Source organism: Schistocerca serialis, chromosome 6, assembly GCF_023864345.2.
Source record: "Schistocerca serialis cubense isolate TAMUIC-IGC-003099 chromosome 6, iqSchSeri2.2, whole genome shotgun sequence".
NCBI lineage: Eukaryota > Metazoa > Arthropoda > Insecta > Orthoptera > Acrididae > Schistocerca > Schistocerca serialis.
In genome coordinates this window covers 483,392,474-483,407,420 of record NC_064643.1, presented here as the reverse complement: position 1 = coordinate 483,407,420, position 14,947 = coordinate 483,392,474, and the positions used below count along the sequence as shown (strand labels likewise).

General features: G+C 40.0%; 1 protein-coding gene across 5 annotated transcripts in view; it reads left to right on the top strand.

The window, feature by feature from the left end:
* Positions 1-14,947, top strand: part of LOC126485117 (oxysterol-binding protein-related protein 9) — a 520,094-nt gene that overhangs the window by 260,000 nt on the left and 245,147 nt on the right. For 3 of the 5 annotated variants that reach the window (XM_050108748.1, XM_050108747.1, XM_050108745.1), the window contains 2 exons: positions 5,271-5,405; positions 6,087-6,204. In XM_050108748.1, coding sequence (XP_049964705.1) covers positions 5,271-5,405; positions 6,087-6,204 — 253 coding nt within the window. The remainder of the gene's footprint in view (positions 1-5,270; positions 5,406-6,086; positions 6,205-14,947) is intronic. The other 2 variants (XM_050108749.1, XM_050108750.1) reach the window with 1 other exon arrangement.

The window sequence follows — 14,947 nt, the reverse complement described above, 5'->3', positions numbered from 1 at the left end:
AATGTGTTAAAAAATCTGCAGGAGTGCAACCTCTACTGTACTGCGCTGAATAGAAAATTACCCTGGGCCTCTGCAATAATCAAGATGGCAGACAGCTAAAACCCTGGATTTGGGGTTATACTTGCCCACACCAAGTGATTCCAGCACACATTGCATGCGGATCCCAAAAGACCTTGTTCTCATGGATGATTAGAAAATAGACGTTTCAGAGGTGGCCGAACAACAGTATGCTGGTGAATTCAGAGCTGTGAGGAACTTATCGTCTGACACACTATGAGGAGTTTCCATTGGATTGTAAGTGGTGGTTCACTAGTCTCAGCACAGAGATGGCATATGGGCTGAGTTCTGCAAGCACCCATGGCCAGCCTAGCCTTCATGGTGGACATCATCAATGATCTTCATGTAAGGTGGTCTCACCAATCCATACACTGTGCACCTGTAGTCTGGCCAGGAATGCACAAAATCCCTATAAAGCGGGAGCAGACATGCCTGCCCACTCCCCAAGACCTGTGGCTAAGGTACTTTGTGATATTCAGTGCCTTCTTGGTTCTGGCTTTCAGGTCTTGCAGGTGTGGCAACAATGACAATGTGGAGTCAAAAATGAGGTCCAGAAATCTCACTGAGTCTTTAAAACACTGGATGGTATCCCTCACACGGAAAGCAGATAAATTAAAAATATGACAAGAATGAATGCACACATACTCACCTGCAGAAAACTGGAAACCTGTCTTTGTAGCCCACTCCTTTAATCTCTGTAGTATAAGTTCCTGTTTCAACACTGGAGGAGGAACAGAAAACAGCAAAATCATCCACAAATAAGGAGCACTGAACAGGACTCCTCACTATAGAAATGTACTATTTATGGCTATGGCAAAGAGGGTAACACTTAAAGCACTGCCCTGAGGGACATCATTCTACTGGATCGAATAGCAAGTCACCAATGCAGAACTTAAAAAACCAGTTAAGAAATACTGTATGAATATGGAGAGGGCGAGCACAAAAGCCCGATTGATTAAGTTTCTCAAGAATATAGTGTCTCCAAACCATTTCGTATGCCATAATGATGTCAATGAATATACAGAGACATTGATGTTTACATAGGAAAGTCTGCTGAATGGCTGCATTCAGCAGGACCAGGTGGCCAATAGTGGACTGAAATGTCCAGAATCGATGCTGAGAGTGGCTAAGACGTTGCCTGGTCTCTGACAACCAGATCAGATGTTAGTTAAGCAGCTGCTCCAGGATCTTTCCGACACAGCTCATTAAGGAAATACCCTTTGTAACTACTGGGCCATGTGTGCAGTCCTTTCATGGTTTGTGGAGAGGGATCAAAATTGCCTCTCCCAAGAGATAGGAAAGTGACCTGTCTTATAAAACAAATTAACACATTCTAGGAGGATTTGCTTTGCTGCTGTAGGCAAAGTTTCTGTGATTTGTCCAACTTGTTTTCTAAAATTTTAGAGTTATGTTCTTAACATGTTAACATAGTGACTGGCTCACCCAACATTTTTGTAAGTGGTCAGCCATATTGTTGCTATCAGTTTTTAATACTCATAGTACTGCATAGGGACAAAAACAAAAATATATTTCCTTGTGCCCTTCTTTTAGCTCTTTTGTGGTTTTACTTCTGTTTTAATCCCATGTATACCACTTTTCACCCTTCCTCCATCATTTGGAGGCGTTTGAGATAGAGATTGTGTGGGTCAGCTCGAAGAGGTGGGAGTGAGTGAGTGATCATTGTTTTTGTTTTCCTCTTCACTGTTTCACGACAGTTTGTCATTTTACACATTCATTTCTTTCAGTATTTGTGAGGGTGCTGATAACCTCAGTGTTGAGTGCCCATAAGCTTCAAATACACACACTCCATGGAAGGGTAAAATATACTGTAAGTAACGATTAGGTGAACAGATCCGATACACTTGCCCAAGGATAAACTTTTAAAATACTCTGTAATGGAAGGAGTAAAGATAACAAAATGTAACTGAGGCATTGAGTGGTCAGTAGGAACATATATGGGACTGAAAATGCTGCTGAGATTTCAGACAGTGCCCTCCTTCGGTGTTAATTACTACAGAGAACTCTCTCCCCCTCCCCCCCTCTGTCTCCCTCTCCCCCTCCCCCTCTGTCTCCCTCTCCCCCTCCCCCTCTGTCTCCCTCTCCCCCTCTGTCTCCCTCTCCCTCTCCCCCTCTGTCTCCCTCTCCCCCTCTGTCTCCCTCTCCCCCTCTGTCTCCCTCTCCCCCCCCCATCTCCCTCTCCCCCCCGTCTCCCTCCCCCCCCCCGTCTCCCTCTCCCCCCCCGTCTCCCTCTCCCCCCCCCCCGTCTCCCTCTCTCCCCCCCCCCCGTCTCCGTCTCCCCCCCCCCGTCTCCCTCTTCCCCCCCCCCCCCCCGTCTCCCTCTTCCCCCCCCCCCCCGTCTCCGTCTCCCCCCCCCGTCTCCGTCTCCCCCCCGTCTCCGTCTCCCCCCCCCTGTCTCCGTCTGAGTAGCAAGGGGGTGAAAGGAGGCAGATAGAGTGAGGTATGGTTCATAGGATGTGTGGCAAATGGCTGAGGGGAGACACAGCAAGTGGATGGGATAGGAATGTGGCACTTGTGTGCTCTATTTCAAACTCTAGACATTTTGAATAGTGAAACAGAACTGTGATCGGATTTTCATGCAGAGTTGCTTTTTAATTTCTTTGTATTATCCTTCAACTAAAAATAAAATAAAACTGAAGTATAAACAAAATATTGAAATAACTTCATATGAACTAAAATTTATCCTTAGCTTAAAAATTAGGCACCTACAAGTTGGAAGTGAACTGCTTTACTATTTCTTCAAAAGATTCTTACATTTATAGTCCTATTCAGTTGCAATATAAACTTTGGGTGATAACAGTCTGACTCTACTAAGTCATCACCTCTATTCTATAGTCCCCATGCAAAAGGCATTGGTTGTAAGTGAATTATAATATTAATATTTCTCTCATTCACATAGTTTCTGCTCAGGAAGAGTGATTTCATGCAATAATGCTTCTGTTCATGTTTTCAGAATTCATGACAGTGTTGTATGGACCTTTCAAAAATAGCTTTCATCACACCTAAAACTTCAATAATACATGATTTTAAAAAAACAAAACAAAAAAAAACAAGAAAAAAACAAAAAAAACAGACATCTCTTTCTGAATAATTTTCGATGGCAGGGAATCACTAAGTATAGGCAGTCATCTGTGTAAATGAGATAAAAATAAACTTGCAGTCTTAGTGCAGATCAATAGTGTGTGCTGTGTCTCCAGTTGCAAAAGGGACGATGCACTTGATGCACACAGTTCAGCATACGTTGAAGGATCATTTCAAGTTGACGCTGCGTGTTCATTGTCACTTTACGACAATAAAAGTTGGCAGCACAGGACTTTTCCACCAAATTGGTGTTCACCACAGTGGCATTATTTGAATATTCATGTGCTATTGTCAGATACAAAACAATGAAAATCTGCCTCAACAACGCCAGCTGATTGCAGCTATCTATAAAATTACAGTTCATAGTTGTCCTGAGGAGAATGCAACATAATTGCTCACCGTGTTTTTGGAGGTAACTGGTAGGACTGTGTCAACACAGGTAGTACACAGCCATCTTCACATTATCAGTTTGGCCCCTAGGTGTCCATTGCGAACAATGTTACAAGGGCCCCCACTACCATCACCATGATGCAAGAAGGTGGGTGAGGAAATACCTAATGTGGAACTTAGATTGTTAGTGTTGTGTTTCCTTCAGTTCAAGTGCAGCATTTGTATGATGTGTGATGAACGTTGTAGAACAGTGTGATACCAGTGTGTGCCTCAGGCATGCATTTCTATAAGTACAGTAGAGAGGTAAGTCATAGATCTCTCATGGGTAATTTGAGGGCTGTGTAGTATTGGGAAGCGATCCTCTAAATTTCTGTCCAGCTCTACAATCAACATTTTGGTGTTAATTTCATCTTGCAAGACAATGCATGAGCACACGGCACTCACTTTGTGAACATCTTCCTCCAGAAGGTAGGGGTCAGTCGAATGGAATGGGCTGGAGTATTTGCTGACTCAAACCCAGTTGTGCATACAAATGTGCACTTTTGAACAGACTGCCTTATTTTTGTTTAATTTTGTTTTTATTTCACACTGGAGTCTCCACCCCCCCTTTCTCTCCCCATAAGGCCTGTTCTGTCATTCTCTGCTCCCCTTGAATTTGAGCTCACTCTTACGAGCAAGTGGGTGCAAAACTTTTTAAAAAAGTAGTTGTAATGAGGTCTAGTGAATGAGGTGGTGCAATAATGACACTGGTATATTATTTGGAATGAGTGTCATTTAAATCCCTATTTTGTCACTTTGATTGTTGTCAGTGTTTTCTGAAATTAACTTTAGGAAAAAGCTGCTTCACTCCAAAGCTCGCTTTTTTGTGATATTTGAGATTAATTGCTGGAAGTGCTAGTAGTATATGTCTGTGATTGGGGATTCTGTAATGTAGATTTGACTGCCTCAACTCAAGATTACAACAAACCTTTGTGTCATGCTTCATAATGTTCCATTTGCTGCCTGTATACATATGCAGTTAGTTGAAGCTGTTGTGGGTACATAAAACACTCGAGCAGTGTCTCAGTACTGACTGCACAAATATTTTACATGCACTCTCTTTGACTGATGAACTGTACTTAACAAAAATGTTACCAAAGCTTTTTAGCAACTTTAGCCATAATTCAGTCAATGTGATCATTGAGTTTTATATTCTCGTGCATTGCTTGTCCTATTTGTTTGATGAGACTGATGCCAGCTGTGATTCATTAAAATTATAGTCACACAAGGAGTACTTTTTGCATTCAGTTAAGCTTGTAGCTTTACCATGTCCCAAATTTACAACCCTAGCTGGTCTTTGCGTATTGTTAAGGCTTAGTTGATTATCTGGGAGTTCCTTTACCTTTCTTCATAGAAAATTTCTTCACACACCATTTGTGATAAGGTGGTAGTTAGGAGCATGAACAACAACAGTCCTGTTGTCACTGATGCACATCTCTGGTTATGTGTACCATTGTTGCGTCTTTTATATAACAAAGGTTCACAAGCCTGAAAATGCTTCAGATTGTTCACGCGGGTTTCCAAACACCTATTTTTCAGCAGTTGACATGCCAGCTGACTACTGTTTAGTTGAAGTAACTCAGTATTAGCGGCACATCAGTAAATGGCATTTTTTATAATGTGTTTAGACCCCTTACAAAAAAAGGTTTTACAAAACTTTATGTTGTCATGGCCTGTCTTTTTAGGTCCAGTGTCAACAAGCAGAATCACAACAGCTCCCACAAGCCCTTCTGTGTCTATTCAAACAGGAGTTGAACTGGGTTCTGAATGCACAGAATCACGCATTCCTGTCCCACCTCCACAACAGAGGACTATACCAGGTACAGCGTCTTTCAACTATTGGATCATTCTGTATTTGGCATGAAGCGCTGCCTTTGAACTCTTAAAGCCATTCCCTAAATTTTGATTCCTGTTGGTTTCCAATTCATTTGAACTATTTAGTATTTGATTCGAAGTTGGATTATTGCATGTCCTTTCCATATTAAATGGTTTGCACATCCTCTGGATCTCTGAATTTCTCATTGATAGTGCATTATCCAGATGCTGCATGAGCATGATTATTTTCTTTCCTGCCTACCTGATGTAGTATTTGAAATACAGTCGGGTTGCAATTTCATGTTATTCTCTGGCTTATTGCAGGTATCTTAAAATTCTTCATAAAGTTCATACACCTGTCTATTTTCATTCTTTTATAGTGCATGTTTTAAGTTAGTTCAATTTCCATGATATTATCTAATTTCACTCTTTGATAGTACCTTTTTTGAGTAGTTCAAGTGAAATTGAACATACTGCTGGTTTCTTTCAGTTAAATAGATACTTTTTTTGGGAGTAATTATCATTTATACTCGCTGAAGTATAGATTTTGCACACGCACACGCGCGCACACACACACGCGCGCACACACACACACACACACACACACACACACACACACACACACACACCTACCTTGAGTTATTTTCAGCTTTATATACTAATCTAAATTTATTATTGTGGAACAGATATTCCATGTGGAGGAGTGACACTTCCTGTACCAGAGACATCATATTCTAGTTCTGAAGATGAAGATTTCTATGATGCCCATGAATATGCAGAGACGCCTAGCCCTGCTTCTAGCTCGTAAGTGAATTTCTCTATAAGTAAAATTACTGAAACTGGTAACCTAAACACTATTCAATGTTTGAAAGGAATTATGCAGGTCATGCAACTGTGGTTTGAGGACATTCTGGCAAGTACTTGCTACCCCAAACAGTATGCATAAACGTTTTCTTCCTGTTGAATTGGTGTGATATTTTTCAACATCAATGAAATGCGTAGTTCATAAACAAAGAACCGTTATGGGGGATCATGAAAACTTGCCTTCCTTCATAAATATTATGTAGTGATGCATTTCTCAGGCCAGGTCTACACCAGATGCCTCTGTTTCATGTAAATACATAAATACACTGTGCAAGATGGAGGAGAAGAGGGAGGGGGGGGGGGAGCGAAAAGTTCCATGTATGTTTTTCTCCTCTGCCTCTTCCTCCTCCTTCAGTTTATTAAATAGTAAACGGAATACTTTCGCCCTTAAGTAGGCAACCATACCATTTGAATAAGAGAAAATAGTAACACGACTTGTCCTGCTGACAGAAAAGTTTTTACATTATTTGCTGCCTTTTTGTATTTCATATTACCCTCTTTTTCAACCATTCCTTGTTCTCTGGGTTTCAGAGATGAAACCACATTTTAACTGCTGATACAAAATGCCAGATAAACCCAATGGAATTTTATTGAAACTAATCAAAATATACTTGAATGACATTTATTCAGATTGTCATGACACCCATTGAATGGGAAGCTTTTATACACTAAAAATTTTGTGTGATATGGTGGAAATGACCGGTCAAGTCAGCAATATCAGTGAGCTTGTGTACCCTCTAATTTGATAAACATCGAGCACAACAATATGAATGTTTTACACAGTTTAATTGTTTGTCCATGTTTTTAGACATTCTGAGTGCTTATCATCTTCATTGAATTAATACAGTATTACTCAGTTTTAAAGCCACATCATTTACAAATGAAGCAGTCTGAAAACTGAGAAAATTTTATTTAATCAAGCCACTCTGAGAGTCTCATAGGTCTTATGCATTACCATCCTTAAATTCATCAGTCCTTTACTTAACCTTTGAAAATGAATGGGGAATCCTTAATGTTTAATCTGACTCTGGCTTCATATTTGATGGAGTTTTCAGTTTATAATTAAGTTTTGTCCATTTCTTTCAAAAATCTTAACACTTGATTGTTTATACAATCATCACAAACAAACATCTAAATGTACATTTATGAAGGTTCAGAGCCATACTTTTCAAAGATTATAGAAATTTAGCTGTCCATGTTTTAGGCCAAGAGCTCTTGGAATGTCTGTCAGGAAAAATGAAACAATTGTGATCATGCATAGTATTGCTAAACAGGTAAGTTCAGAAAAATCTGTTCGCTGTCCCATATTCTGATATTGTACAATCAACTGATGATTGCCTAATACCAGGAGCAATTTTTTTAAGCTCTTTTTTGCCTGCAAGCTCAGAACAGAGAAGGCTGGCTCTGAGCCGGCATGCCAGTTGGAATGCTGGTATGATGTACTACTGATGTAATGGATGTCAGGGCATTGCCACACAACCTCCAAATAGCAAATGTTGCAGTGCTACATAACAAGGTAGTGTGGAGTAACACTTAATAACATCAGCACCAGAGCACCACTGTGAAGTCAAACATAGGCAGAAATACCAGAGCTCGAAAACCCAGAATAATTATTGACTTACCACAATGAGGCAAGGAGCACTGACAGGAACGATAAACGAGGAAAAATGCATTAATATGTCCAGAGCCACCCTGCCATAGATGAAAGATCTGTCCTTCAAACAGTGAAACTTTCAGAGCTACACACATTCATTCATACTGCCATTCAGTCCATGCCACTAGAACCAGAGAGAACAACAGTGCACTGAGTTTCAGTGAATCCATGATAGGCTGATCAGTGATGGTCTCCCTGCTATCTGACTTCAGCACTGAGATGTAACCAACCTGATGTATACGGTAGTCTACTGCTGCTGCCTAATGAAACATTGTGGATGAGGTGAAGACTATCGTGTTGCTAGCCCTCCTCCATGAAGGAATACCTTGGATGGTCTGCAAGCTGTCGTCTCCAGGCCGACTAAATATGGCACCTTCACGCTGTCCCCTGGTTGACTCACAAATATATGTTCCAGTCTTAGTCGAACCGTGGGGGTAACCAGGGCGCAGTCCTCATGACAGCCAGCATTCTGCACCACAGTCAGCTGTCCTCACCTGAGTGTGCGGCTGGCTGACTATGAGAGTGCTGATGTGGGAGCCACACTGTACTGCAGAATATCTGAGTTGATGACACCTTCACGCCAAAACTGCTGCGAGCACAATGTGCAGCCGTTGCTCTCTGACCTGTGGGACATCATCATGTCTCGCTGACGGGGCATCAGCATTTATTTGCGGCACGCTCTTACACCCACACTGAAAATACTTTATAAATCTGTAAACTTGACAAAAGTTTTTGCGTATGCCACTGTGCCATTGATGCCCTTTGACACAAACTGGACCACTCACCCACTCTCTATCCTTGGTCTCCTGCTCACAGAGAATTGCCAGCTGTCCAGGTTGTGACAGCTCTCTACCTAATTTAGATTCCTTATGGTAAAATTTTGTTACTTGCTACACTGGCATTTTTCTGGAATTGTATCGAAAATGGGAACAGAAGGGATGCGAACAGAAGGGATGCTCTGTGTTCAAACAATAAATTCTGTTCATTCCGTTTTTGGTCTGTGTTGAATAAACAAATTGTGTTTTACACAGTTTATTCTAGAAAAAAAGCAGGCAACTGTGATAATTACTAAGATCTAATGAATCTAAATTGTCATCCTTACAATGTTACAAAAAACATGAAAAGAAAAGAGGATGGAGGAAAGATGAGTACTTTTATAATTCAATTTTATGTATAATATACCAGTAAACTTGAATTGTTCAGCCAATGAAACTTTTTAACACATTACTATTAAGTCATAGTGACAGTGAAAATGTGAACATCATTATTGGTCATTGAACTGTGGAAATGTTTCCTGGTTGGCCAGATAGTGTTCACTATATATCGATGTTGACAGCCATGTTAACACAACAAATCTTCAGGCAATCCCTAAGTATTATGCTGCATGGGTCCTGTGGTATTACTAAAGCCATCATAATTGTGTGGACTACATTGGTATTATTATTAACAACTTTTATTTTTATGTCTCATGTCTTTGTTACCAGACATTTCTTTTTCCACATGAGTCACAACAATTACATGATGGCTTGAAGAGCATGATGATGAATTCCAGTAGTTATTTTTGCCACCAACTTTGCACCATGTGAAGCAATATAGGCTTTTAAATTGTTGATAAATTATGGTAAATGTCCTAAGGAAGTTGAACATTATATTCGCCTTCACTCAGCATCAGTCTAATTGTGAATATATTATCCTATTTTGTATTTAAAATATTTGTAACACACAAAATGTATGCAGAATTGGTCAAATCACTTATGTTAAAATAAGGTGCATCACCTGCAAAAATTGAAAGATTTATTTCTGTTATCAAATATGTGTACCAAGTTTTTTTGTAATTTTTACTAAGCTCTCATTATAATTTATCCCAGTTCAGAAACATCATTTGCTTTGAAACATCCTGGCAGATTAAAACTCTGTGCCAGACTGGGACTTGAACCTGGGATCTTTGCCTTTCCCAGGCAAGTGCTTTACCAGCTTACCTATCTAAGCAAGACTCATGACCTGCTTTCACAGCTTCACTCCACTAGTACTTGTCTGCTACCATCTGAACTTGGCAGAAGGTCTCCTGCATATGTTGGGCTAGCACTCCTGGAAGAACGGAAATTGCAGAGAGTGTTTCCAGAATGCATTTTTACTCTGCAGTGAAGTGTGCACTGACTTGAAACTTCCTGGCAGATTAAAACTGTGCATTGGATGTGGACTCAAACCCGGGACCTTTAAAGGCAAAGGTCTAGATTCGAGTCCCAGTCCAGCTCACAGTTTTAATGTGCCAGGAAGTTTAATATAAGTGCACGCTCTGCTGTGGGGATGAAAATTAGTCTTTAAATTTAACACCTTTGAATTTAACTTTATGCATAATTTTTCCTGATTAACATTATTTGAATCTCAACTACAAAAATTTCTACAAAAGTATTTTCCTAATGGAAAAACGACATGATGAATCTGCTGCAGTGATGAAAGGAAGAATCTGCAATAAAGTTGTGAAAGTACATTTTATGTGACATGTGAAGTACTCATTCTGGTGGTTAAAGTTAAAGAAATCATTTAATTTAAGTCTGAGGAAAGAGATTTCTTGCCTATTTTTAGACAAGTAAGGTAAATAAAATATTCCTTTTGCAAAACATCGCGCAAGAGTATGACAACAAAACCTTCTGTGAAAACTAAAACAAAAAGTAAATATATAAAATGCTTTTGTGGAAAGAGTTTCACAGACTGGTTGGAGGTACAACTGTGAAAACAAAAAGAGCAAGACACTAGACAAACTTGGGGTAAACACTGTAAAATAGCAATTACTGGAACTAGCTAATATTTAACACACAGTAAATTTAAGGGGAAACTGCAGACTTTCTTCTGCCTGAGGGCCTGCAGCTCTTCTGTACAGTTGAATGATGATGTCATCTTCTTGGATAAAATATTCCAGAAGTAAAGTAGTCCCCATTCAGTTCTTTGGGCGGGAAGCAAAACTGGCATTGTTTGGTTTGCAGCATGGACTGTTAGAGCCTTTGATCTGTAGACGGTTACAAAATTTGAAAACAGGTAGGGATATGTTGGAATCAGAGATAGTGGGAATTGGTTAAGTGCAGGATCTGAAAGAATAGACTCCTTAAGTGAGTACAGGGTTATAAATACAAAATCAAATAGGAGTAATGTAGGAGTAATCTAATAATGGACAAGAAAATAGGAACTCAGGTAAGCTACTATGAATAATAAAATTTATTCATTTTTGTAGCCAAGGTAGAACAAAGCTAACATTTCATTAAAGCTGCTCCAGTTGCTTTTTTTTTAGAACTTTATTAAGTTCCCATAGCCAATTTCGGGCTTTGTCATCATCATCATCAGTTATCTGCTATATTAGCAGGTCCTTTGCCTCTCCATTTTCTGCGATCCATTGCTTCCTTCTTAAGGCTGCTGTATGTTGTACCGTCCATCATGTCATCCAGTATCTGGAATCTCTTCCTTTCTCGCTTCCTTTTCCCTTCTACATAACCTTCTAAAACTGTTTTTATCAGTCCGTCATTCTTTCTTAATATATGCCCAATCCAATTTCTTTTTCTTATGAAGTCTAACTGAAAGTTATGCTATAGGGAAGCAATGTCAAATAATACAATGAGATGGCGTTCCGCACTAATAAGTATAACAATGTAATAACTAATAAGATTGTCATGTATGTTTATAGGCTTCATGTGCAAACTGATTATATGTGACATGTGTGCCTATTAGAAAGTCTTTGAAGAACAGGGACCACTGGAAAAGATGAGAGTTGAATATAATAGTAAATTGGGTCAGTTTAGTATTGAGGGATTTGACTCATCTGGTGTTCCTTGGAGGGTTTATATTGGTAAAAGCAGGTGGAAGTTTGTAACATACAGTAACCCTAGTCAGCCTGCTGTTATTAGTAAGGTTACAGCGTTGCCTAAAACTCTTTGTAATGCAGTGAACAAATTATTTCAAGGTGCAAATCCTTTTTATATTGGTGCAGTAGTGTTGGGTTGAAACCTAAAGAGGATTCTAAAGATAAAAGTAAGGTAAAATATGAATCATATATGCAGAAAAATAAATTGTACATGACATTTTGTAAATGTAAAGGACAAATCACATTTTTAATAAAGGTATTTATCTATACAGAATATGTCTGCGTTTGCATTTTTCTATTCCAAATTGGATCAATCCAAAACCATGCAGATTCTTCAATGTTGCTTCTCTACAGCACAACTTCCACACTTGATAAAGGCGTAATATGAGGACTGAAACCAGTCGTGTGAAGTTAATAAAGTTCTAAAAAAGAAAATAAGGGGAGTGGGGGCAACTGATGCAGCTTTTCATCAATTGAACCTGAGTTGCGGAATCAGCAGCATGATACGGACATGGAGGAACTAATAACAAAGCTAATGTCCACTGCAGTAGTACAAATTTATATGCCACCTACTGGTACTCCACAGATAATGAAGAGATTGAAATATGATGAGATAAAAGAAATTATTCAGATAGTCAAAGGAAATGAAAATTTAATTGTTATAGGTGACTGGAATTTGATAGTAAAAAAAGGAAGAAAAGAAAAAAAATAGAACCTTGACTGGGTGAAAGAAATCAAGAAGGAAGAATTTTGCATGGAGCATAATTTAATCGGTGCGAATACTTGGTTTAAGAATCATGTAAGAAGATACTAGTAGTGGCTGAGACCTGGGTACTGTGGAAGGTATCAGACTGATTATCTATTGGAAGACAACTATTCCAAAAACCAGATTTTAAATTTAAGATATTTCCAGTAACCGATATGGATTCTGAGCATAATTCACTGGTAACTGAGAGTTAAAAGTTCAGAAACTGCAGAAAGGTTGGAAATGTAGAAGATGAGAGTAAGATTAAATTGATGGAACTGGAAATTGTTCAGATTTTCAAAGACAGCATTAGGCAATGCTGGACTAAACATAGGAAAACTGAACTGTGCCCCTTTTCCTAAACCTCTCCAGTCCTTTTCCTTCACCCCGCTTCCTTTCCCTTCAACCCTTCTGCCAGAAGCAGCAACCACTGGCTGTGAAAGCCTGCATACATAAAAACTTTTTTTTATGTCTTCTCCTGCTGCTGCTGCCTGGTGAGTAGATTTTTTATGTATCCAATTACGTTACAAACAATGAAATGTAAGTATCGCATAACATAAAAATATTTCAATAAGCAGTAGTTCTGTCAACATACATAATCTGAAAGCTACTGTAGGGTGCATGGAGGGAGGTACCTTGTACCACTGCTAGTCACTTCCTCTCCTGTTCCACTTGCAAACAGAGCTAGAGGAAAAACGACTGCCTATATGCATCCGTACAAGCCCTAATTTTTCTTACCTTATCTTCATGGCCCTTACATGAAATGTATGTTTGCGATAGTAAAATTGTTCTGCACTCAGTTTCAAATGCTGGTTTTCTAAATTATTTCAATAGTGTTCTGCAAAAATAGTGTCATCTTCCCTTTTGGGAAGCATCTCAGTAACATTCACATATTGATCGAATCTGCTGGTAGTAAATCTAGCAGCCAACCTTTGAATTGCTTCGATCTCTTCCTTTAATCTGACTGGTGTGGATCCAAAACACTCGAGCAGTAATCAGTAATGGGTCACTCTAGTGTTCTACACTGAAGAGCCAAAGAAACTGGTATACTTGCCTAATATCGTGAAGGGACCCCATGAGCACACAGTCATTGTCGCAACACTTTGTGGCACGGACTTGACTAATGTCTAAAATAGTGTGATTGTGGCACGGACTTGACTAATGTCTAAAATAGTGTGAGGGGGAATATCCATAAGAGTATGAGGAAGTGAAGATCTCTTCTTAACAACCTGTTGCAAGGCATCCCAGATACGCTCAATAATGTCCACGTTTGGGGAGTTTGGTGGCCAGCAGAAGTGTTTAAACCCAGAAGAGTATTCCTTGAGCTACTCTCCAGCAATTATGGACATGAGGGGTGTCAAATTGTGCTGCTGGAATTGCCCAAGTCCGTCGGAATGCACACTGGGCGTGAATGGATGCTTAAATGTGTGTCACCTGTCAGAATCATATCTAGACGTATCAGGGGCCCCCATATCACTCCAACCGCACAATCCCCACAACCGCACATGCCCCACACCATTACAGAACATCCACCAGCTTGAACAATCCCCTGCTGACATACATCTACATCTACATCTACATTTATACTCCGCAAGCCACCCAGCGGTGTGTGTGGAAGGGCACTTTACGTGCCACTGTCATTACCTCCGTTTCCTGTTCCAGTCGCGTTTGGTTCGCAGGAAGAACGACTGCCGGAAAGCCTCCATGCGCGCTCAAATCTCTCTAATTTTACATTTGTGATCTCCTCAGGAGGGATAAGTAGGTGGAAGCAATATATTCGATACCTCATCCAGAAACGCACCCTCTCGAGACCTGGACAGCAAGCTACACCGCGATGCAGAGCACCTGTCTTGCAGAGTCTGCCACTTGAGTTTGCTAAACATCTCCATAACACTATCACGCTTACCAAATAATCCTGTGATGAAACATGCTGCTCTTCTTTGGATCTTCTCTCTCTCCTCCGTCAACCCGGCCTGGTATGGATCCCACACTGATGAGCAATACTCAAGTACAGGTCGAACAAGTGTTTTGTAAGCCACCTCCTTTGTTGATGGACTACATTTTCTAAGGACACTCCCAACGAATCTCAACCTGGCACCCGACTTAGCAACATTTAATTTTATATGATCATTCCACTTCAAATCTTTCCGTACGCATACTCCCAGATATTTTACAGAAGTAACTGCTACCAGTGTGTGTTCCGCTATCATATAATCATACGATAAAGGATCCTTCTTTCTATGTATTCGCAATACATTACATTTGTCTATGTTAAGGGTCAGTTGCCACTCCCTGCACCAAGTGCCTATCCGCTGCAGATCTTCCTGCATTTCGCTGCAACTTTCTAATGCTGAAACTTCTCTGTATACTACAGCATCATCCGCGAAAAGCCGCATGGAACTTGAGACACTATCTACTAGGTCATTTATAT